At 40.8% G+C, this 25,910-nt stretch overlaps 2 protein-coding genes across 4 annotated transcripts in view; both read left to right on the forward strand.

Moving 5' to 3' along the window:
• Positions 1–735: 735 nt before the first annotated feature.
• On the forward strand, positions 736–13,680 carry RAB21 (RAB21, member RAS oncogene family). Its single transcript, XM_053405540.1, has 7 exons — positions 736–1,120; positions 5,614–5,673; positions 5,820–5,927; positions 6,315–6,378; positions 7,213–7,267; positions 9,949–10,037; positions 11,842–13,680. Exons 1-7 carry the CDS (start codon positions 953–955, stop codon positions 11,979–11,981), a joined length of 684 nt encoding a protein of 227 aa, XP_053261515.1. The 5' UTR covers positions 736–952; the 3' UTR covers positions 11,982–13,680.
• A 3,042-nt stretch (positions 13,681–16,722) lies between these two features.
• TBC1D15 (TBC1 domain family member 15) overlaps positions 16,723–25,910 on the forward strand; it is a 29,081-nt gene continuing 19,893 nt past the window's right edge. The window contains exons 1-5 of one of the 3 annotated variants that reach the window (XM_053405095.1): positions 16,723–16,843; positions 22,159–22,257; positions 22,449–22,523; positions 23,912–24,050; positions 25,100–25,310. In XM_053405095.1, the coding sequence (XP_053261070.1) occupies positions 16,820–16,843; positions 22,159–22,257; positions 22,449–22,523; positions 23,912–24,050; positions 25,100–25,310 (548 nt within the window). In that variant the 5' untranslated portion in view covers positions 16,723–16,819. Of the gene's footprint in view, positions 16,844–19,475; positions 19,496–22,158; positions 22,258–22,448; positions 22,524–23,911; positions 24,051–25,099; positions 25,311–25,910 lie in introns of those variants that run through there. The other 2 variants (XM_053405096.1, XM_053405097.1) reach the window with 2 other exon arrangements.

Genomic DNA, 25,910 nt, shown 5'->3' on the forward strand with positions numbered 1-25,910 from the left:
CTCCTTGCTTTCATCTACTACATTTATTATCAGGGCACCTTTCTCAGTAGTTGATGCGCGTTTTAATCTGTTAAGTTTTTGAAAGTTTTTCTTAATTTTTCTTTATTTTATTCTTCCTTCTGTAAACCGCTTGGAGGTTCTCTTTACAGTCAAGCGGTGCAATTTTTTTTTAAAATGAAATAAATCTTCAACGGCCTCAATCCTGCACACCCGTACTTACAACTGCGCCTCGTTACAATCAGCTGGACTTACACGGAGCAAGCGTGTAGCAGGGACCAGGTTTCAGAAATGCAATACACGCGCGCACACCCCACTCTTCCCCGCCATTTTCCCCAGGCCAGACGCCCAACGACGTTTACAAGGCACTTCAGAGGCTTGACGATCTGCACAGCGCATAGCGAAGCATCAGTTTCTTCCTCTTTCCCATCAGCTGGTGCTGCCGGTGGCACATTATTATTATTATTATTATTATTATTATTATTATTATTATTATTATTATTATTATTATTATTATTGCATTTATAGATTCCTATTATTATTATAAATCAACGTGACTGAAGAGTAGCTCTGCCAGGACGATGGGGCAATGTACCGCCCACCCCATGGAATTCCCCGTCCGCGGATCCTGCCAGAACCCCTTGAAGCTCTTCTCCGGCCCCGCCCCCGGCTGCTTCGCCCCACCCACAATTCTTAGGGCCGCGGCATCAACGGCGAGCGTCGCGTGACCGCACGTCGCGTGACGTAGGAGGAAGAAGGCGACGCCATTAGAGGGAGTCAGGCTGAGGCGGCCCCCCCTCCTCCGGTAACAGGGAAGTGGGTGTCTCTTTCCTCCGGTGTCCTCGTCTCCTTCTGCGCGGGGCCTGCCTTCTCTTCGCCGCCTCCCCACCCCCTGCTAGGAGAGGAGCGGGGCTGCGGATGTGAGGCCGCAGCGTCGGCGGCCACTTCGCTGCGGATGGCGGCGTCGGCGGCGACCTCTGGCGCGGGAGGCGGCGCTGCCGGCGGCGGGAGAAGCTTTTCCTTCAAGGTGGTCCTGCTGGGCGAAGGCTGCGTGGGGAAAACCTCGCTGGTCCTCCGCTACTGCGAGAACAAGTTCAATGACAAGCACATCACCACCCTACAGGTAGGTAGCCCGGCAGCAGCAGCAGGAGGAGGGGCGGCGGCGGCGGCGAGAGGCCGCTTCGGGGGCTTGACCCCGACACGCTCGTCTGAATGCGGTGACGCTGCTGCTCCACTTTTCCAGGCAGAGTTCTCGCAGGCTGCCGGGTCGAGGTTGCGTTTGATGAGTCCTAAGGGTGTGCACGCCTCGGCGGGGCTGTCACTTCTCGGTTATACGGGACTTCAATCTCTTCTCTTCCGAAGTGAGGAGTGGTGCTTTTAGGGCGTGAATGTGTCGCAGAACAAGCCGCGAGCCTTTTCCTACCACATCTAGCTCAAAGCCAAATAGTGCCAAATAGCTAGTAAACAATTTATGGTGATGTTGATTCACAGGGTGGCCCTCTCTCCTCTGAAGGGTATTTTGCGTTATCTCTTGTGATGCTGAAATTTGAGTGAGAACACATGGAAGCATAAAAGTTTTTTTATTGTGTGTGTGGATCTTTGGTGCTTGACAGATTTATGGGCACTTGTGGAATCCTCTTTCTTTTCAGGTACTAGAAGTATATTTGATAAGTGGATTCCGCTTCACAAAAGCTTATGCCACAATATGTCCCTTAGTCTTTAAGGTGCCCCACAAGAGCATGTGTTTCTGTGGTGCAAACAACTGGCAAGGAATATGAACACATTGCATGCTCTATATATACTAACTATATATAGAGCAGTGTGTTGTGAAATCTAGGAGCATTGTATGCATAGTTGAACCTATTTAAATCTAGTCTTCATATAGGTTACAGTGGATTTTTAAAGAATATATGTAGCCAAGGGACACTGAACAAGGCTGCTTACTTGGTGGCTGAGTACCCCATGCACTTCCAGAATCACTTATAGAAATGATTTCACATGTCACATGAACAGCGTCTGTAAATCATAAGTGCACCAAACATGTGAAATGTGTTTTCCATGGTTCATAATGTGCTGTTCCAGTTTCTTTGAACAAAAGTAACTTTTGTGGAACCCCCCCCAAAAACAAACAAACAACAACAACGACCCAACAACAACCCAAAGATTTAGTAACTGTTCCTGTATACTATCTTGTTACAAGTATTTGGGGCAAATGAGAGCAGAAAATGAAATAGTTAAAAGGAAGGTCAATGCAATTGTTGTTCTGAAATGAACACATCCATTTCAGAAGGTTTAAATCTGATTAGAAGTTTATTGATTCTTTAAAAAATCACTCGTTTTAAGGGGCAGGGAAACTTGCTGAATCATAGTCCCAAGTGTAGTGTTCACCAGATTTCTGTGTTCCTTTGAATTTAAACATTTTGCGTCTTGTACATTGACTCATTAGTTTGTGGTAACTTAGTTACAGTACAATTAATGCAAGATCAAACCTGTCACTTAAATTACTGTGAAGTCATGAGTTATCACAAGATCCACCATACTGACAGTGGTGGTTTTTGAAGTTCACTTCTTAGAACTAACTTGTGGCCTCCTTCTTTTAAAAGCAACATCTGAAGGTAGTACTGTAACTTTGTAGTGTGCTGCTTGCGGTGAGTAGCAGGGAAACAAAACTATTTATATTTGCTTAAATGCTCCTTCCAACACAGTCCTGCAGGTATGTAGCTTCTGCGTTTCCTGTTGTTAAGACTGGGAGGGAGGGAAGAGGGACAGGCAGCTGTGTCATGATTCAGTGCTATTTCCCAAGCAAGGGAACATCCATCAATCCAGTATTATGCGACCACGTAGTCTCATATTACTCTGTGATTAATACTAGGAGCAGGGGAGAGATGAGTGCCCAGGATAGCTTGGTTTCTCTGGTTAGGGAAATACTGTACATCTTTTGCACTCTCCTTTGACCTAATATGATTGAATTTGGAATCATACATTAATTATTGTAGTTCAACAGCTGTGTTTGCTAGTCAAGACCTAGGTAGAGAGAACATAGAAAACTGAAAGAGACACGCTACTTATTTTCCTACTGTTTTTACTTCATCAATTTAAGAACCTAAAATGGTTTATGTATAATTTGGCATATAAAGCTGCACTGTGTGCTATAGTTACTAAATGTAAATGTCATGGTTTTAGCGAAACATTAACTGTAAATATGCCCGGTGTTGGAGTGTTTAATCATCTGTTGGCCCATGTTGTAAGCTGAGCAAGAAAGACCCTGCTGTTGGTTTTACCATAAGTGGCTGTGGTCTGTTCTGTGGTGATGCACTTATGGTACCTAAGTTGTGGAACTGTCTTCTGTTGCAACTTTCTTTTACTAAAGGCACAACAATCTTTTGTTCACCTCCTTCTGATGCCTGTAAAAACAAACCTGTTGCTTCTGACATTTCAGGATAAATGAGCTTAGGGCAGGTTTGCCTACTGCAGGAACTATGTTCTGTTGTAATTTTGAGTAATGATTTAGTGTTGATTGATAGGTTGTATTTTTATTGGAATGTTTGCACACTGCCCTGATAACCTTCAATTTTAAAATACAATACAGTCGTACCTTGGATCTCGAACACCTTGGCTCCTGAACAAATCAGCTCCCGAATGATTGAAACCCGGAAGTGAGTGTTCCGGATTTCGAACGATTTTTGGAAGCCTAATGTCCAGTGCAGCTTCCGATTGGCTGCACTGCAGGACGTTCTTGCAGCCAATTGGAAGCTGCACCTTGGTTTTTTAACAGTTCCGGGAGTCAAGCAGACTCCTGGAATGCATTCTGTTCACGAACCAAGGTACAACTGTACCAAGGATGAAATGGCGAGTTACTTCAAGGCAGGCCTGGCCTGGGCAGAGGGGTGGGGGAACGGGGTACAATTGCCCTGGGCCTTGAAGGGCTAAGCTGGCCAGAGGGCCCTGCCAGACTTACACAGTCATGCCAAGAACACTCTGTGTCTCCCAGTAGACCGGGAACTCCTGCCCCAGCCTCAGATAAGTTCTGCACAAACCTGCCTCAACATACTGCTGTTGGGTTTTTCCATTTGAAGAAAAGGAGTGATGGCGTGGTCAACAAAAGGAAACTTATATTTGGGCTTAAGTAATATTATCTCTAGAAGCAGCATGATCCACAGTAATACCTTCCGCAGCACTTTACACACCAAACAATAACTTTTATACAGTTAAGGCCCAGGGTATAGTCTGAATAAATATAAGACCACCCAAAAAAAGCAGGATATAAATATATAAAGCAAAAGTACCACCAGTCTACAATAGAGAGGAACTGTAATTAACTTTTTAAAAAAAAGATACAAACTGCTGAAAGCTGTATAAAAATTATTATATCACTCACCAATTCCTTTCTGGAAAAATGGAAGAAAATAGCTTTTTGGAGATGGGGAGGAGGCAGAGACTGAGATGGGGAAACATTTTTTTCCATCACAGCTCCAGCAGCATACCTCATGTGTACATACATGTGTTGAGGCCCCAAGATAGGAAAGGCCCGTGGAGTCAATTGTGAACTGTGGGCATCTATCAAGTACATTTTGTTCGGTCTTTGGAGTTGCTTCTAAGTACCATATTTTTTGCCCTATAGGACGCACTTTTTCCTCTCCAAAAATGAAGGGGAAATCTGTGTGCGTCCTATGGGGCGAATGCAGGCTTTCGCTGAAGCTTGGAGATCGAGAGGGGTCGGTGCGCACCGACCCCTCTCGCTCTCCAGGCTTCAGGAAGCTATCAGCAAGCCTGGGGAGCCCGCGGGAGTTCCCACAGGGCTCCCCAGGCTGCGGATAGCAGCCTGCCGCCTGGAGCGCGGGCGCGCTGAAGCAGCGCGCCCCGCGCTTCAGGCAGATATCCTTTTCTCCTCTAAAAACTACGGTAGGTGCGTTTTTAAAAGCTTGGGCTTCCCCCGCGGCTGGGGGGGGGGGATAAAATTTTTTTTCTTTATCCCCCCCCCCAAATTAGGTGCGTCCTATGGGCTGGTGCGTCCTATAGGGCGAAAAATACGGTATATTGTGGAGAAACCAAGCTTTTAAATGCATGCATAGCTCTTAAAATTGATGCTCCTGATTGCATTTTGTTCTTGGATAGCTGTACTCTGATACAAAATGTTAAAATAAGTTTTACCATTTGAGCTGATTTTCTGTGCTGTTACTGTTACCTGTCTTCATGTTATGAAAGTTTCATAATTTACTATTTGTAAGAAAACTGTTTACTTCTTTAAATACTTATATTGACTTCCATAAAAGTATATTATGGTTGTTAACAGTGAAACATAAAAAAATGAATAATAAACAAACAGAGCAGCAATCAGGTTAGGACAAACTTGGCATGCTGGTATTAAATATAAGCAAAGGCCTGAAAAAAAAAGTTTTTAGCAATACCAAAAACTGGTATTGTTTGCCTTGCCTTTAACATATGCCTCTTGTTCACTATATTCTATTTTTGCAGTAGATAGATATCTTTATCTCATTGTAGATAATGCATTGAGTGTACTTTTATGACTGTAATTCTGCTGAATTTCTTCAACACATCATGAATCAGTTTTACTTTGGCATAAGGTATTTAATGTTCATATGTTCTTTATTGTAGGCATCTTTTCTAACAAAGAAGCTAAATATTGGAGGAAAAAGAGTAAACCTTGCAATATGGGTATGTGTTTATTGATTACATTTCTTGTGTGTCTAAAGATAGAACTCTGTTTATCATGCCAAAATATCAAGGCGTATCAAAATAGCACTGACTTTAATTTTACTAGCTTAAAAAAGAACTAACATAAATGTATTTGCTTCATGCAGGATACAGCAGGGCAAGAAAGATTTCATGCACTGGGTCCTATTTACTACAGAGACTCTAATGGAGCTATTTTAGTGTATGATATAACAGATGAAGACTCTTTCCAGAAGGTAACTATACCCTTTCCATTGAAGAAGTAAACTCAAAAGCTTCCATGTTGACCAGATCTTCTTGAAACTAATACTGTAATCATTTTTATTTTTATTTTGCTATGGAAATGAGTACAGTGTAGGACTTGAAGAACTTTGGTACCAACTTGGTTTCATGTAATGGTTGTGCAACTTACATAAAATCTCTTTGAGCTGCAGTCCTATACACTTACATACCTGCTGAGTAGACAGGGATAGGATTGCTTTCAATGTAGGAAACCAGGCAAGATGGGAATTTCTACCTGCTTGTATTTTACTGTTAGATAGATTTATGCTAGATTCTTTTCTGTCCTAGTGCTTACTATAATCCTGAAGTGAAATAATAGAAATTTCTTTTCATTCTTGCAGGTAAAAAACTGGGTCAAAGAATTAAGAAAAATGTTGGGAAATGAAATTTGTCTATGCATAGTTGGTAAGCTTTTGGTTTTCCACACCTTACTTTATGACTAGGGGATCTTGTTCAGTTTAAGTGCTAATTGTCTTTTAAATTATTGTGCAACACTTATCAAATGGCTTCTCTACAGCTTCATAAGGGTACACAGTTGTGTTTACTATTGCACAGTAAAAAGAAACTATATTTGTGCACCTTAAAAGTGAAGTGATAGTAAAGCAGAAGGTTAAATGGTGGTAGCAATAATGTGAAAAGCTTCCTTGAGCAAAAGATGACACATTTCTAAACATTTTGTAATCCTGATAGGGAATTGTTTCCTAGATACCCGTGTCCAAGAAAACAATGCAAAACCTCTTTGGGAACATGATACAATTTACTTAGTATTGCAAATGTTTAGATTGGTGAAGGATTTCCAAAAGTTGGATTATACTACAGGTGATACTGACATTTCATGTAAAAAAACTTCAGTATCTCCTTAAAACTGCCAACCACTGTTGCATTAACCACAGTTTCCTGTGGAATTGCAAAAGTGAGCGCATCTTGAAAAGTTCTTGCCTCTACAGAGTGGAGGAATGTGCTTTTTGCTTTTTTTAGCGGCAGTGTAAAGGGCTGCAGAAAGGTCTTGAAATCTTTCTGTCCACTCCCACTGCATAGCAATCTCATAAACAATCTTGGATGGTGTGAGGTTGTTGAGCTAAAGGTTGTTAACTGGCTAACAATTGGGTGGATGTAGCAGCAAAGACGCTAATGTCTCATGGGCTTGGAAATGGAAAAAAGAGGCTAGAAATATTGAAAATATTGAGCAGATGTGCTTTCTCATTTTTTGGACACTAAGAAACTTTGAATTCCTGACAGGTAACAAAATAGATTTGGACAAGGAAAGACATGTCTCTATTCAAGAAGCAGAAACGTAAGTTGAAGTCTCAATTTTAATAGCACTTGAAGATACTATCATTCTTTTCCCAGCTGCACTACATTTGGTGTGACTCCTGTTTTTCTCAGATTTAAATTTCTGGATTCCATGATATATTTTTAAAATTATGTTGCTGGTTGTGGTGAATCATCATTTTTTTCAACAGATTGCTGCAGTCCAAACTGCAAGTACCTGAGAATGAACCCCATTGAATTTAATAATAATAATAATAATAATAATAATAATAATAATAATAATAATAATTTATTTGTACCCCAGCCGGAGTCGGGCTCAGAGCAGCTAACGTCATATAAATAATACAATATGCATAAAAACAATCAATCAATTAAAATGCATCCCAAAATTAATTCAAATAAATTAAAATTAAAGTTAAAACCAGACAAATGACAATCCTCCTCAGGTTAAAATTGAAAGCAGTTAATACTTGTCAGGACCAATATGGCTGACTTCTCAGTAGAAATGGTTAGTAGAAATGGTTAGGATTGCCCTGTAAATTATTTTAGGCTTGGCTTTGGTGAATGTTTAACAGCAACGCAACAGCCCATTGGTTTTCTGTGCCCAGGCATGGCTTATATTCCTTTATAGAAACATGGGATGAAGTGCTTTAGTTCTTTTTAATTTTTTAATAAGGTTCTTACTTACTTTTCATGGTACAGAAGATACATTTTGAGTAACAATAGTTACAATAGCAAACAACAAGCAACTTGTCCCAATAAAATTACAAACTTTGTCATGCTATGTAATAAAGCATGACAAAACATGGATTACTTTAAAAGATCCCACCACATTTTCCCGTGAGTGTTGGGTGGAGTCTTGCCACAGTATGGACAATTTATGTATTCAGTAAACATTTGCCATATGTTATAAAAACAAACAGGAATTGTTTTGCCCTTTGCCTCTCTGACCTGACATGTTAATTTCTCAGCAAATGATACTGACCATAAGGATTCCTAGTTCTTGAGACTACTCTCTCCCTTCATAATACATAAGGGTGCCCTGTATCTTTCTAATTGCTCCTTGCACTCCTTTTCTTTGCTAAGCTTCTGGCAGTTAAGCCCTTGCACATGTGTGACTGCTCCAGGTTCTGGATTTCCTTTCCAACAGAGGTCTATCTAGCCCCTTTTCTGATTTTCTGCCAAAAGGCAAAACCATTTTTTAGAGTAGTCATGGGCCTGCACAAGCTGACTTGTGTAGCCACATGCTATGATTTGTTCAACTGCTTTTACATAGTTCTTAATCGGTTTTATTAATGTGTTTTTACCTGATTTTTGCATTTTGCTATATGTATTTTTCTTTAGGTTGAAGGTAGTGGTGACTACACTATGGAATGGGGCTTTGGCTCATGCAGTGGGACTTCCCCTTTCTTTATTCTGCCTTCAGTGTCCTGCATTCCTTCCAAATTCTGCTTTATATGATTGGGGGTGGGTCCAAAACTGATCGGGGAGGAGGTTTGAAAGGGAAGTCCCTTTGCATGGGCTGGTTGGGTTCCAGCCTTTGTAGCTTACTGTTAAGCCACTTTGAGAACCATCTGGTGGAAAGACAGTTTAACAAATAGCCTCCATATTAATTAACTGCAACTTCAAACATAACACATACTTACTTACTGCATTTATATCCCATCATTCTTCCAAGGTGGTGTGCAAGGAGAGAGTCAGTGTGGTGTAGTGGTTAAGAGCAGTGGACTCGTAATCTGGTGAACTGGGTTCGCGTCTCCGCTCCTCCACATGCAGCTGCTGGGTGACCTTGGGCTAGTCACACTTCTTTGAAGTCTCTCAGCCCCACTCACCTCACAGAGTGTTTGTTGTGGGGGAGGAAGGGAAAGGAGAATGTTAGCCGCTTTGAGACTCCTTCAGGTAGTGATAAAGCGGGATATCAAATCCAAACTCCTCCTCCTCCTCCTCCTCCTCTTCTTCTCCCTTTCCTCATTTTATCCTCAACAGCAGCCTGTTGAGGTAGGTTAGGCTGAGGGACAGTGACTGGTCCAAAGTCCACTCAGTGAGTTTTATGGATGAGGGGTGATTAGAACTGCAATCTTCCAGCTGTTAGTCCATCAGTCTGAGCATTACATCACATTGGCTCCCAAATTACTATCATGTTGGCATTTTCTGTCTCGAGAGACAATGGACTGAGTCTCTGGGGGTGAGGTCAAGCTGCCGGAGAATCACAGCACCCGCTGTGGTTGCAGAGACCAGTAACTTGTAACTGCTGCCTCCCATGTTGTTTTTGCTGCAATAGCAGCTCTGAAGGGACACCTCTGGAGCGCAAGCCTGGGCAGTATGTATGGAGGTCCTAGGGTGCCCAGATGACAAGACACTCTGCCCCCCTCTTGCTGATGTGGTCCAAAGGAAAGCCGAGCAATATATTTGGCACCAGCTTGGCTGCAGGAGTTACTGGAATGAGGCATACAAGATGCCATCCAACCGTCTTAAGGGACTCCACGTCAGATTTGTGTAGGGTTTACTCTTTTGTCTTTTCTTCTCCTGAATATGTCCTGCAAGGCTACTAATGTCCATATATTTCATCTATTTCCTCTATGCTGGATACTGAAGGAAATCTAAGTTTTATACTTAACTACAACATTCCCTTAAAATGTAGAATGATGTTTGAAGATTGCTATTGTTTTTTAGTTGGGAGCTAAAGGCTTTCCTTATTTCCAGGTATGCAGAATCGGTGGGAGCAAAACACTATCACACATCAGCCAAACAGAACAAAGGCATAGAAGAACTCTTTCTTGACCTGTGTAAAAGTAGGTTATTTTGTGTTGAGTTGCTAGTTATGTTACTGCTGTGAAATTGGGAAATTTTAATTGCAGCTCAAGTGCAACCAGTATTAAAAAGGGCTACCTGGTATAACTTGTGTTTCATAAACATTTAATCTATTTAGATGCAGCTGGCACAGCATTTCTGTCCAGATGGATGTTTTTCCTCTACATCGGGGTGGGGAGCCTCCAGCACACAGGCTAAGCTTGGCCCACCACTGGGTCAAACCTGCCTATCTGCCAATAAGCTATCACTCTGAGGGGAGGGGAGGTAGGCTGATGGGCAGAGCAGGGCAGGGTTTGATTTTGCATTGACTGTGCATGTTGGCTTCCCTGCTGGGAACTGGTGTACACAGCAAAATCACAGTAGGATTTAATCTCTGCTCATCAACTGACAAGTGGAGATTAAATCCTGCTCATTTTTGCTGTGTGTGCCTGTTCTTCTGCTGATGTCAGATATTTCGTTTTGAAGTCCTGACTGTTGGGACTGCAGAGTGCAGTGCAAGGCTATTTAAAAGCCCTTTTGCAAACAGCCATAGATTGCTGTTTAAATCTCTCACTTTTGGAAATCTATAGAGCACCATGGGGCTTTTTGGAAAAGAGCTTTCAAAGAATCCCATGTTGCACAATAAAGTCCTGATAGTCAGGGCTTCCAAGTGCAGCAGCATCTGATGCAACTGTGACACTGGGTGTTTAATAGGTGGACGACCTTGCCCACTTGCCCAATTTGGTCTCCAGGAATGTGGAAATAAGGATCTGGCCAGAAAAGATTCCCTACCCTTGCGGTACATGAATGTTAGTCGCTATGCAGTTTTGAATACTTTTGCACATTGTAGGATTTTATTGCATGTTAAACTCTTAATTGGCCGTCTTTCTCTTAAATAACACCTGCTGATATGGTTGTACTGCTTAATCTATACATCTGAGTTCCTTAAAGGTAAAGGACCCCTACTTAGCTGGATTCTTGTATTTCTATGAAAACTACATCTATGTTAAAATGTTGAGACTTAAGTTGTGTTGTCACCTCTTGGCCCAGGATTTTTTAAAAAATTGTGCTGGATAGTCAAGTTTTTCAAAAGTGGAGGTTGGCAACTTCTTGGGTAAAATTGCCCTGGGCTACAACACTACATTCTACATCATAGAACATTCATATTTGAGTTACTGTGTCCCAGTTGGATGGTGAAATTTTCCTCTGGTATGGTATTGTAAGTAATGCCCAATGGACACCCAAGTCAAAGCCTGAGGATTTTTTTGTACAACCAACAATACTGAAAAATTGTTGCTATACTCACTGACAGGTGGGACTGCTGGTGTTGAATTATCTATGGCTAGTGATCTCCAGTAAAATAGTAATCTACCGGTCCCATTTACTATCTCAGGGTAACAAAATGCATTTTTAATTGAATAAATTTGTAGGTAAACTTGTGAGCTATTACTGCATCTGAACTTGTACAACCTCCAGCAGCCTAGCTGCTGAACCTTATGGATTTAGAATTTGTTACGCTTTTGTAGTAGATAGTCATGATTAAGTTGTCCCATTCTTTTCAGTGGACCTTCTCTAAGCACGAGTTAATCTGAATCCAACCCTTTATCTTGGCCTAAGAACGTACTGGGCATTTAACATTAGCCTTCCATTTATAAATATTAGGATGGCTAGCTTGCAAATCTGTCAGAAGTCTCTCGCTGCTGCTTCTTCTGTAAAACATTATGAATATGCTAAACTGAACCAGTGTGACTTAAATTGCTTTTATGAGTGACTAATCTAACCTAATGCAATATCCTTCAATTCTAGGAATGATAGAAACAGCGCAAGTCGATGAGAGAGCACGAGGCAATGGTTCCAGTCAGTCAGGAACTGCAAGGCGGGGAGTACAGATAATTGATGATGAACCAGCAGCTCAGACCAGTGGAGGCTGCTGCTCATCTGGATAATTGTATAAGACTGTGTATCTTGCCCCTTAGTGAAGACTGCCGTATTCAAAGTCTCATTCTTTATCAGTGGAGAATCGGAATTAACAGTATTCAAAATCATTTCTAACAATTCAGTACCATTAAGTGCTAAACTAGTGGAGTATGTGACCAGAGAATTGGCATTTTCTACAATGGTTAACAAAGCAAACCAATGGCCTTTTTACATAGTTCTTCAATAATGAATAATATTGCATGTGGGAAAGACTTATGGCTTCATTTATATTTTAAATGAGATCATTATTTAATAACTTATATACACTATTGGAATGAGACATTTTTTGCAGCCCTTTGTATTTTGTGGTAGATTGAACTGTTATCACTTCAAAATTGCAAATTGATTTCTTTTTAATTAGCAGATACTGAATACTATTTTTGCAGGGTTGGTGTCAACCTATAACTGTCTGACTACTTTGATATATTCATTCTGTACTCCATGCTGGTAAAAATAAATTGTAAATTACATATTAAATATTTTATCTGCTTTTACAAGTGCAGGTGCAGAAATATGTACATTAGTCTTGTCAGTGATTATGAAGTGAGTAACAGCTGGTGAAAAAGAAACAAATTTCATTATTGACTGCTCACTTTTATTCTTGCTAGATTATGTCCATTCTTTTTGCTTGTTCTGAAGTTCACATATTTTGGGAGAAACTTTCTGGCAAGTATAGGTCTCTAAACACATAAGGTCTAAACATCTAGTTAGAATGTTGTGATTTGCTTCTACACTTGTTTCTTCTAATAGAAGTTTGACATGCCTAAAATATTGAACTGCTTTATAGCTGCTTTTGTCACACAAGAATTGAATCTTACAAACTTGGCTGCTTCCATCTGATAATCACTAAGCAAGACCTGATCACGAAACTTCTGTTCTTTTATCCTTGCTTCTTCTTGTCAAGCTTTTCTTCCAGTTAAAGAAATGAAAATAAGTGAAAAATAACTTGGCTGCAACAGTTTTCTTTGGGGGGTTTTTTAATAGGCCATTTAAATTGGAAAGAACACAATGTGTTTTGTATCAGCTTTGTTGAAATCCACTTGGTTTTTGAATAGGAGAAATTACAAATAAGAATATAGAAAGTATCTTCTGAAGGGACAGCGATTTGGAAAATAACCTGGAACTGTTCTTGTATTGGAACTAGAAGAGTAAAGCTAAAGTAGAATGCTAAAGAAAATTTCACTGAAGGTATTATTTGGTAAATGGGTATATGTTGGTGTGGAAATGGAGTACATGGTTTAGCCTTAGAAAACTGGCTTGTGTGATCCTCATACTAATGTCACGTGGTGCTTTGAATTTTCAGTAGTGCAGTGATCGTTATTCACATTCAAACCTAAAGATAAAGGTGCACTGAGAAACTTGATACCAACCTTATTAACTTCACTCTCCAAAACCTGGCACATAAGCTTTAAGGATTAGTCTTCTAAAACATTGCATGGATTTATTATCTTTCACAAGTTGTATGAAAATCAGGTGAGGCTTATGAGAAGAAACTAGCTGCCACACATGGCTATAATCTTATTTAATATGTACATTGTACTCTGTACCCTTGACCTTAATTGTAAGTTAGATGATCTGTTAAAGTGCATCTGTTTAGTTTGGTTACTGTGACTTAAACCATGTGCTGCTGTAAGCTACTCTATCTTCATTAAATATTCATATTTAGTACCTTTTACTTACAACTACTTTTCTCTAGTGGATACTGTTTAGCATGGTAGTAACAAAATGGACATAGGCTCAAACAGAGAGAGATCTGAAGTTTTTTTAGAAGGTAAGGCTTCTTTCCGCCAGTTATTTATTTGCATTAAAGTTAATGACTCTAAAAATTAGTCTTTGGCACTTGTAACTATCTCAGATCAAACTGCAAAGGAGGACAAGAAATTAGTGTATCAGTCTGAAAATCCTATGGTGGAAGAATAATTCCAGATGATTCAAGCAGCACCTTCCTGCTTCACCAGTCACTTAATTTTGACTGGGGTTTGGGAAGTCTTTGTAATCCTGAAGGTAGTTAGATCTTTAACAGAAGCAGAACCCACCTTCAGAAATCTATTTTAGGTACAATTCTGAGCCACCTAACATAACTGCACCTTGATCCTAGTTTACTGCATTCTTGCTCTCCTTCAGCTGGTTGGTGGTGTGAGTTTCATTCAGAAGCATTTGTCAAAGCTTATCAGACTTGTCCACAGGAGTGTTGCATGAATTTAGAAACCAGCATTCCCTTTATGTTTTGACAAGTGCCAGACTTTCCAAACTCAAACACAGATGAACATTGGGTAAGACAAAGTTGTGGGTTCATTTAATGGTTAGATTGATTAGATTTTTTCATTTTACATACTTGTAGGGCTTCCATGTAGGAATGCGCAGTAACACTTTATTCCATTAATAATAATAATTTTAAAAAAATACTATTATGCTTTCCATCTGACTGCCCCCCCCCACTTCATTACCACCACTGAGAAAGTCTGTTCCCATGTTGGCAAAGGTGATAAAAAAGCTTTTTTGCCTGCTGTCAAAAACAGAATGATGGTGCAAAGAGTGCCTCTTTGGGGAAAGCATTCCATAAATGGGGAGCCACCATTGAGAAGGCACATACTTGTGTCACCAACCTTGGCACAGAAAAGGGCCTCAGATGACAAATGCAGGGTCCAGGTTGGTTGTCCCTTGGATTAATTATTTTTCCTAGAACTTTTATTTGTTTTTTTAAATGTCAGTATATACCAAATGGGGGCTATTCAAAGGGAACCAACACTAGTTCAGATTAATTTAGTTACTGCCAGTTCAAATGTTTACTCCATGTTTACTTTTCATTTTGTATTTTTTGTTTCGTTCTCTTGTATTTGTGCATAGCGGTCAGGGGGTTGTGGTGGCATTTGTCACTGCAAAAATAGTTCGCTTGTGCAGATTCTTAACATATTACAATTGGAAGGAAAAATAGAAGGCATAAAGAGCTCTGTCATGCATGCTTGTGTGAAGTAAAGACATACAGAGGGGTAATTGAGTAGAGCATGGTATATTAGAGTCCTAGTGGCGGGGCTGAAGTGAAATGAATCACCTGTTTTTCCCACTTCAATACACTGTTACAGAATCATTCTGAAACGAATGATTAAGCACTGCCTTGTAAATTAGGGCAGGTCCTAATAGAAGTGGTTAAGTTCGTACTTGATTTTGTCAATTGCTGTCTGTTCTGAAATGAATTTGAGTCTCTTCCTCACTGCACACTCGTGTGAAAGTGCATGAACTATAAGTCCATCAGACATGCTAATATGGACGAAAGTTGAAACCATATTCTAGAAGAGATCTCTCCCTTTTAGGAAATAGAGATAAATGCCATGGCCACAGCCATTGACCTCATCAGCCAGAGTGCTTGGCTGATTGAACTCTGGACATTCATACTATAGTTGTGTAAAAAAAAAGAAATAGAGTTTACCCAAATGGCTGCTATAAATGACAGGATAATTACTTCAAGTTATTATCAGCTAAGAGCTGTAATTATTTTCTAGTTGAAAAATAACAGTTTAGCAGTGTCAGATTCACTAATACTCCATGCAAGATTCTGCAAGACCCTTGCACTTCTAGCACTTGTGATTAATAAAGGGGTTGTTTAGATGTACATTTTCCAAGAAGGTGGTATGGATTTTCCCACTGATGTGCAACTTCAGTGTGCACTTACAATGCACACACACAATAGGTGCTCTGTATGAAGGCCTGGATCTTTAGATGCTGATCTTTAACGATGTAAATACATGCTCATTGATTTACTGGTAGGTACAGTGCTTTTGGGTCTCACCAGGACTACTGAATGGCCAAACTGAGGGGTGTGTGATTGTGGTAGCTGTGTGCAGCAGGAAGAGAGTGCAGAGTAAGTCTTATAAGAAGAGATTAAGAGATAACGAGGGTCTCACACTGAAAAGGATAATAGCATGCGATGTGGTTTGCAGTGTCATACTGGCTCAGGCTCTTGCCTGGTACAGTCACCACATTGAGCAAATCTTTAGGAAACAAGCTGCCTAAGGTGAATGGCAGGTGCCACTAGTTAACAGCTTATGACCATGCTGCTAATATTTAGCGCAAGGCAGAGAGAAAGTGAGTTGAAAATATTTGTTGTTCTGGGCACCCTAGATGCATAGTTTGTAGGTTTTCTTGCCCTCTTTTCTCTCTCCCTTTCCATCTTTGCTACATAGCCACCTGTCCCTGGCACCTGCCAACTGTAGTTGCAGTGGCGATGTGGGAGGCCAGGAAGCAAACACCTCCAAAACTTATCTTCAGGTTCATATGGATGATGCAGGTGGCTTTTGAAGGCAGCATGGACCCAGGCCATTAATCAGGCCATTAATCAATTAAAAGAGGGAAACCATTACCTTTAAATGGAGCCTGGAAACAAAGAGGCAACCCGAGTAATCAGAATAAAATCCCAGTAATAGGCAGGGATCACCTCACTGATACTGGAGAATGTGTGTGGCTCGATGTTTCATAGAAAGCACGGAATTGCTTCCAAAGCACGCGTGATAAGATCGCCGCCTTAATACGAGCCACACTTTAGATCCGCCTTAAGAGGGAACGCCCACACTTCACGTCATCCAATCGAAGACTCCCTCCGCCGCCCGGATTCATGGTTTTCTCCCGTTCGGCAACTTCCGTCAGTTTCCGCCGGTACCTACTGCGCAGAACCCTTTTCTCCTTTCCTTCTCCCGCCTTCCCGCCGCGGTGCGCATGCGTCCCTCCAAGGCGGGGCCGGGCGGGGAGTTGTTGTGGAGCTGCTAGGGAGCACGTGAAGAGAGCAACGTCATCATAAACACTCGTAGCCAACATGGCGGCTCCTGGGAGCGGAAAGGTAAGAGGAAGGGAGGATGAAGGGAGCTTTTGACCCGCTGTGGGGAGGCAGTGGCGGCTGGGAGGGTTCCCTGAGGGGCTCCGGGGGTGGGAGAGGCTGCTTCTCCCTTCGCTGACCCCCAGATACTGCACAGTTGACGGGGGCGGTGGGGAGAGAAGGTGGGAATGACTCGGTGCTCCTGCCTGGCGGTGCGGGGAAAGGCCTTTGGCTTGGCTGGCGGTGGGCCGTTAGAAAGGGGGGGGGGGGTCTTCGGCGGGAGGCGGGCTGTTTCTTAACCTGATTGGCTGAGAGAGGTAAGATTCTTACACGTGGAATTGGTAAGGCCAGGGGGTTGTGCTACTGCGCTGAGGCTGCGTGAAGCCCTCCAGGCTGGAGGTGGCAGGCAACGCGGGTTTCCTCGGAAGAAAACATCTCTTAAGGCTGAATAATTTACACAGCCTTCGCTGCCATTCCTCCTTTTACACTTTTAAATTATTAATCCTGTTTTACAAGATAGCCGCTTTACACCAGCCTTCCCGGAGAGGGAAACTGTCCAAACCTTTTGCTGCTTTCTCACTTCTTGTACTCTGTGTCCAAAAGAGGAGTTTTTTTGTTTTTGTTTTTTAAAGCCTATTAGGAAGCCAAACTAAATCGGTCTTGTGTCACTAAAAGCTCTTGAACTACTGTTATCAGGAACCAGCTGTTGCGTTGTTAAAATTTACTGTGGTTGACATTTACTGTCAGAGTGTCATTATTATTTTCTGGTAAGATGATTCATGAGGTTAACTGGCTGTCTTGTAAAGTGAAATGCTCTTAAGAGGCAGGGCAGTCAAGAGTGCAGCTGAGAAATATGGCAGTTTGATGACCTGGTGGTGATTTTAATGTCAGGATGTGAAACACTGAAGGAGCAGGGGCATTTTTATAGAAGGTAATCTTTCACTACAGTGGTGTACTTTTCACAATGATTGCTTTAACAGTGTGATTTGGAGAAGGGACTTAGACACATTTGATATTGCATTTCCAAGACAGCATTGAGACTTCAGCACACTGGCTTCCATATGTTAATTACAAGTTATATGGAGAGGTACTTTCTTTCATTTATCATAAATCTACTCTAATTCACTTTATTGTATGACTTGTAAGTTCTGGTATTATAAAAGTGAGATAAATATATCTCCACTTCCTCCATGCCCTGCATTATTTTATAAACTTTTTTAATGTTCCCCATTATTCACATTTCTCCCAAAACTTAAAAAGCCCCAAATTCTTTAGCCTTTTTGATGGGAAACTGCTTCAGGCTCTTGACTATTTTGGTTGCCATGTTCTTCACTTTTTCAATTATTATTGTGTGCAATTGTGGTCTCAAAAAAGGATACAGTATTCTAAATGTGGCTGTGTATTGGTCTATATAAGGTATTGAGATATGGCTGTCTTGTTTTCACTTCCTTTCTTATCTGTAGCATGAATTTCACCATTTAAAAAACAAACAAACTACTACTGCTGCACAATGAGTTGTCATTTTTGTTGAGCTATCCACCACTAACCCTGGAACTCTTTCTTGGTCAGTCACGCAAAATTCAGACCCTCTCTGTTGATATGAAGTTAGGATTTTTGTAGATGTAGATTGATAAAGCTGTGTATTTCTGTACTTAACCCAGGGGTGGCTGGTGCCCATGGTATTGGTGGGGTGGAAAGCAGGGAGATTGACAGTAGGTGGAGCCAGAGCCAGTGGCCGGCAGAGCAAATTCTAGTTTGCTCTATCCTTCCTGCTGAATTCTCTAAAGCAGTGGTTCCCAATTAGCTAATTACTGAGGATTCCCTATTTTTCAAAAGCTAAGCCACAGACCCGCTACTTTTGAAAATTTTGATAACTCTATGGTAGTTACCTGTGCAATGCAATTTTTTTGAAGAAAATGTGGGATGGCCCCTAATAAAGAATTTTAGGTAAAAAAAAAAGACCATAAAATTTGCAGTTAGAAGTTCTTTTCCGTTAAAAAGTAGAGAGCAAGGGGAAGGGATCCCTTACATTTTTAAAATGATAAGCATGTGAACCTGCCCTGTGGAGCAAGCCATTTGCGCTCTCTCCCCCCTCTAATTGCAAGAGCCCGAAGAAACTGTGTCAGAGGTAATCCCAGCTCACTTGCCATCCAGCAACTCTTTCACAAGTTTTCCCCTGGCAGCAAGCAGGCACTGGTTGCTAGCAGAGGCTGGGTGATCCATGGATCACCATTGTGGCTTTCACTGTGCAATTAACAAGATAAGTGAGTCCCTGGCAGGGGATGGTGCCGCGGACCCCCAGGGGTCCCTGGACCCCTAACTGGGAACCACTGCTCTAAGGGCAACACTGAGGCTAAGGAGAATGAAGATCATAACCAGTGCCAATGAATAAGCTGGACCAGTCGCAAGTAACAAGGTAGGCAGGTAGGGCTGGCTAAGAACAGACTGAGTTTGGCGGGGCAGTGCCCCTGTTGCCTTAATGAATCAGCCATGAGTGACCTAACTCTTTAAGACACACAGAGGATAGAAAGGATTGTACATGTTTCCTAGTGAAAAACCTTTATCCAGGATGTTATATCGGACCATTGCCATACCTAATTTAACATGAGGGAAATTATAACAGAAAAGTTCATTTTCTTCAGGGCAGCAAGACTGAAAAACATGGGGAAGGTACAGGTATATGTATAATTTAGTTTGCTGCCGCAAGGCCAATTTTGTATTGGACTTTAATTTTACATTACCTTTCCTAGCTCTTTGTACGTACACCTTTTTTCCTTCTAAATTCCTTGAGGCATGCATGCTTCCACTCTCAATTGTCTTGTAATCTCTGCCTGAAATCTTGTGTATATTAGCTGATTAGTGCCTTGTGCTAGAGAATGAAATTAAAAAGTAGTCCCCTACATTTTCTTTGTTCGTCCCACTATCCTAATAACGACAAGTTTAAGCGAAACTTAATTCCTGTTTACTGCATGAATAGTTTAATTAGCTGATATATTTGTTCATATGCACCCACCTACAAGTGCTTTGATAGTGTACCTACCTGAGCAGAGGTGCAAGTGAATTTAATAAGAACACTAAATTAATAATTGGTCTATTTTGAGAAGGCAGCAGAAGCTGGCTTTTCCTTCTATCACTGTTACATTGAAACTGCCGTTCTGGATTGTTGCAGTGATTCATTTTGTTCTGTTTTGTTACACAAAGTATCAGTGTAATGCTTTCGAAGGAGAATAAAGATACTTTTGAAAACAGTTGTGACAAATAATACAGTTGTGGTAACGGTGAAAGCCGAGGCTGCCTGCTTCAAAATTTGTAGAATTTGTGTTTTTAATTTGCTCTGTTTGTTATTTTTTGATTTGCTACATTTTTATCCTTTTCCTGAAAGAAGCTTGAAGTGGCATATGTGGTCTTTCACTCCCAAATGTATTTTATTCTTGCCTTGAATGAGTTGGGCTCAGAGACAGTGATTGGTCAAAGTGACCTTCATAGTTGAGCATGCATTTGAGCCTTCCTGTACATTCAAAGTTAACAGTATGTATGTTAATAACTTTATAGGACCAACTGCCAAGTCACATGCAGGCAATAAGCAAGTTTCTGAGTTATGCAGATTTCTTCCTAGGCTGAAAATTTTTTTTGTGTGTGTGTGTGTTTGTAGTAGGCAGAAAGCTGGGGCTTTTTGCAATGGCCCAACAGGCTCTCTTTGGGATGCTTTTCTACATAGGATAGAGGTAGCTCCTTAGGAAGAAAAAGAGTGGGATACAAATTTAATAATATAAATAACAGTGGTACCTCGGGTTACATACGCTTCGTGTTACATACGCTTCAGGTTACAGACTCCGCTAACCCAGAAATAGTACCTCAGGTTAATAACTTTGCTTCATGATGAGAACAGAAAACGTGCTCTGGCGGTGCGGTGGCAGCAGGAGGCCCCATTAGCTAAAGTGGTGCTTCAGGTTAAGAACAGTTTCAGGTTAAGAACGGACCTCAAGAATGAATTAAGTACTTAACCCGAGGTACCACTGTACATTGTATTCTTGATTTTTTTTGCATTTGTTTATTTAGGAAGAGTTGCATTAATTTTTGTTACAGGCTTCTGTTCAGTTTGCTTCAGCAAAATTATTTCTTTTATGTCATAGTCACTCACACACTCAGTAGTCACTCACCTGCCTTCCTTCATTATCCCCCCACCACATCATCTTTAGTTGTTGGTTTCCTGGTTCAGATATAAGCAACGGTCCAGTGTTGTATGCACAAGCAATAGTGACCCTTCGACTCAAACACTTCTTTACGCTGTCTCCTCCAGTGTGGTCATGAGGAGATCAGAACACCTGCTTATTATTTTAATTTATTCAGAGCTTGTGGAACATTTTTGTATGAAGACCAGTTGACCAGGAGGACTATAGCCAATACTGGGTAGAGCCAGAGACAAAAGTGAGTGGAATTTGGAAGATTGTACAGTTTCTCTGCCATCCCATCTTTGCAGTCTGCATGAAGTTAGTTTGAGAGTTGCATATTTTCTCATAGCCCCAGGTTTACATTATGGGTGTTTTAACAAGCCAGGACAATAAAATGTGGTTTGATCCTGGGTTGTTTGAACAAATGATAGCTTATACCTAATTGGAGTTCCCTGCAGTTTGAACATAATGAAAAATGATGATTGAAGTAGAAGTGGATGCTTCTGATGTCATTGATTGACTGAGCTAGAGGAAGAGAGGAATTTGAAAGAGGAGTTTGAGTCCAAGGCTTGTTGCTGCTTCTACATATAACACTAAATCTATAACACTAAATCTATAGTTTGTCTGAAAAGCGACCAATTCACCCACACTTTGCCTGCCATTTATCCAGTATTGGTTTCTCCCTTTGTGAATGAAGGTAATTGAAGCTGATGTAGTTATTGATGCATTAATATTTTGATATTTATTTCTCTGTTCCTGAGTTCTAATGCAGTATTCATTGCAAACATGTAATTCTGTTTAATTTCCTGTCTGGATCAGCATATGAGGAGGCATGACCATAGCCTCTTGTAACAGAAATCCTACCCAGTTTCTTGCATGATTGTGTCACATATTGAGAAGAACAGGTCTTGTCACCCTAATTCAGAAGTGGGGAACCTGTGGCACTTTAGATGCTGTTGGACCAAAACTTCCATCACCCCGACTATTGTCAGTACTGGCTGTAGCTGTAGTAGGAGTCCAACAACATATAGAGGACCACAGGTTCCCCACCTCTGCCCTATTGGAAGTCCCCAGGTCGGGTTGGACCTGCCCCCAGAACCAGTTCAGGATATCAAATTGTCAGAAAATGCTTTTAAGAAACAACTTTGCTTAACTTTTTTTTTTTAGGTTGTATATGAACAGGAAGGAGTTTTCATTCACTCCTCCAGTGGAAACAGTGATGATCAGGATTGTTTGTTATCTGGGATACTGAGAGTCATAGAAAAGGTATTAAATCAATATTTTGTGTGTTATGTTTCTTGTGACTTTACCTTATGCCTTTCTATCCTGCAAAGACATTGTCTTACTGACCAAAATACATAGTGTGCAAAGTAAATGGAGGCTATTTTTGTAAATAGAAAAAAGTAAAACCTTAATGGCATTGAGTCACTTGAATAATTGCATAATTTGTGTTGTAGGATACTGAGGTGATAGTAGATTGGAGATCACTGGATGATTCATTAGATTCGTCTAATATACTATATGCTAGAAAGGTATGTTGATTACTTGCAGCAATCTTTTTTGAAAGGTTTGGAAAATTGATTTTTAAAAAAGAAAAACAAAATCTTCCTTTGATTCTCAGAAACCATAGCTGTTACATGGTAAAGTAACATAAAGGCCTAATTGTACTTTCTGATTGTGGGGTACAGGATCCATAGATCTTTGATCTGTTTATGTGATGGATGCTTTTTAAAAAATGCTATTATTAATATTGGTACATAAAACTGAGTGTATTGGTTGAGATCCATCTATTGCAAATGGAAAATATACATAACTAAGAAATGGGGACGAGACATTTATTTGGCTCAAATGGCCTTAATGGGGACCATCAGTAAGAATGGAAGGTAGGTTATGACCTGTACAGTACTTTTATGCATTTTTTAGTATAAAACTATTTGAGTAATATGTTGTATGTTCTCTAGATAGTGATCAGTGAAAGATAATCAATCCAAATCTGTTGCTTTAAATTACAAACTCATGTTCCTTGACTCCACCAGAAATACTGTTATTTTGTCCCAATCTTCCCCTCCTAATTAGGATAAATATGATGGTGGTTCTTGTTTTTAAATTTAATTTAATAGAACTGTCAAGGCAAGGAGTATGCCGTTTTTAAGTTCTTTAATTATATTATGCTATGACTTCCCCCGTCTAACTTAAGAATCTGTATACATGACATTTATCATGTTTTCTCATGCTGATCTTACCTCTAAACTAAAAAATCCCAATCTTTCCCAGAAGGGTAGTTGCTCCGTTCTCTCAGTCACTTAGGTTCCCCCTTTTGGAATCTTTTCCCAACTATAATCCTTTTTGAGGTGAGGAGATAAAAACTGTGCACAGTATTCCAGGTGTGGTTGTTATACTATAGATGTGTATAACAATATTGACAGTTTTACCTAATGATCCCTAGCATGTAATTTGCCTTTCTTACATCTGCTGGACTGTGGCTTATCATCTTCATTGAGCTATCCCCCATGACCACAAGGTCTCATTCCTGGTTAGTTGCTACCAGTTAAAACCCTATGAGCATATATGTGAAACATAGATTGTCTGCCCCAATGTGCATTACTTTACACATGCTTACATTGAATTGCATTTGCCTTTTCCCCCACCATTCACCCAGTTTGGAGAGATCCTTTTGGAGCTCTTCATAATTCCTTTTTAACCACCCTGAACAAGTTGCTATCATGGGCAAGCTTGGCTAATGCACTACTCACCCTTAATACTAGAACATTATGAACAAATTTAAAAGCACAGGTACCTATACTGATCTTTATAATTTTTTTTTATAAAAACAACAACAGGAAAATTTTGGGGGTGTCTTTTTTTATTAATCACTAGCTGCAAGTGAAACTATTTTTGATTGTTTCGATATCTTATTTAGGATTCCAGTTCTGTTGTTGAGTGGGCACAGACTCCTAAAGAGAAGACTCCACGAGGAACAGAACATCCGAACAGTTATGAGGCAGAATGGGATATGGTCAACACAGTCTCTTTTAAAAAGAAACCACAGTCAAATGGAGGTAAATGAAGAATACTGTGTATAATATATATATAAGCTATTCCAGTGGATGATCCCAGACACTGAGGTTTCTACATGTGGAAGAGACCACTGGGTTGGGCCCCTTTCCTTGCGCAGCTGAAAGCTGCAAACCTTTTGCTGTGCTTGTGGAGCTCCTCTCATCTGATAGTACTCATCACCTGTCTGTGGTGGAAAGGTGGGCTTTAATGCTCTGAAGCGGGGTGAATTTGTGTAAAATAATGCACTCTGAAAATATTCCATCTGTAGCAGGTAATGACCGCTCCCCACATCAAATGGGGGGCACCTTTTGTGTGGTCGCGCGCAACCCCCCTGGACCTATGCGGCACCTGGCAGTACAGCCTGGCTTCGCCTCCCCCCCAGCCGGACACCTGGAGGTCTCTGCCAGTTATCCTATCCCGGCTGGGGAGGCGTTGCCAGGAGATTTGGCCAGGTAAGGGGAGGACCGCCCTGCCCACACAATAGAGGGTGGAACTTACCTGGGAATTCTCCGTTGGCTCCAGAGCCAGCTGTGCATGTAGCATACTTCTTCTTTTTTGTCTTTTGGGTGTTAATGTTATAATACAAACTAAATTAGTGCCGGTGCTTTTCTAATGACAGTTCTTACTGTATGTCTTTGATAGGGTATGTGCTATTGGTTCGGCGAGAAGCGTTGAATGAATAAATACTTCAGAATTTGCAGATCCTAGTCAAGTTACATAGGAATATATCAACTGTGTTTTACTGTCAGACCATTGCTCCATCCCTGTCCATTGAGATAGAGAGTAATGGACATGATTCCCCAAGATCTTGGGCAGGGGATTTTCTTAGCCTTCCCACTTTAAATTCTTTCACCAGAGAATAAGCCTGGTGCTTTCTGAAGGCATACCACCACAAATAGTGGTGGAGCTAGCCACACTGAAGGATTGGATGAAATGTGTGCTACCATGATGTTAAGTGCACTTATTCTTGGAAGTAGTTTTCATATATTCCAGTGCTATGCATTGCATATTGGCTTTAGATCAAGAAAATAACATACTTTTTCCCCATTAGATGCTGCTGTTCACACAAATGGAGAGAACAAGTGGTCCTTCCTGTTCAGCTTAGCAGATCTAAAGTCCATTAAGCAAAACAAAGAAGGAATGGGATGGTCCTATTTGGTATTCTGCTTAAAGGATGATGTTGTCCTCCCAGCTCTTCACTTCCATCATGGAGACAGCGCCTTATTGATTCATTCCCTTAGAAAATATGTGGTGCTCTGTGAGTAAGTATTCATTGTGAGGAGTCTATTTGGTCAGTTATTCTAGCTTTACTGTTTGCATAGCCATCATAATGAATTGATCAACTTTTTTTTTTAAGCCAGCCAGTGAATAAATAATGCTTCTAGTCATAGTTTTTAAACCCATCAATAGGCTCAAGTTGTGATTTTAAAAAGAAATACTAAATTGTAATTATCAAGCACAACTCTGCGAAGAACCTGTGATGTTACTACAGGATGCATTTATTTATTTATTTATTATCTGCCCTTCACCCTAACGTCCCTGAGCAGGTTACAATATTAAAAATATACACCCCAAGTGTCAAAAGCTAGGGTAAAAGGTGCATTTTTAGTTGACATTTTGCACAGAAACTCATACATAGATGATTTTAAGATGACAGCCCAAGCTATAGCAAGCAGGTAACACTACATATGGAAGAAAGTAGTGGCAGGTACAGAATCTCCTGAAATACTAAATTCTCCTTCTGCTGGCTGTCTACAGTAGGGAGAAGGTGGGATGCAAAATAGAACACCCCAGCATTCTTTCTCCCTCTGCCAAGTGGCTGTAGCTAGCAGAAAAGCTGCAAGGAAATCCAAATGCAGCGC

The sequence above is a fragment of the Podarcis raffonei genome, chromosome 10 (assembly GCF_027172205.1).
Source record: "Podarcis raffonei isolate rPodRaf1 chromosome 10, rPodRaf1.pri, whole genome shotgun sequence".
In the NCBI taxonomy this organism is placed as follows: Eukaryota; Metazoa; Chordata; class Lepidosauria; order Squamata; family Lacertidae; genus Podarcis; species Podarcis raffonei.

Coding starts and splice junctions, on each gene's coding strand:
- RAB21 (XM_053405540.1), top strand. CDS start 953: ATGGCGGCGTCGGCGGCGACCTCTGGCGCGGGAGGCGGCGCTGCCGGC. Junction 5,674..5,819: donor GAGTAAACCTTGCAATATGG/GTATGTGTTTAT, acceptor TGCTTCATGCAG/GATACAGCAGGGCAAGAAAG. Junction 6,379..7,212: donor AATTTGTCTATGCATAGTTG/GTAAGCTTTTGG, acceptor AATTCCTGACAG/GTAACAAAATAGATTTGGAC.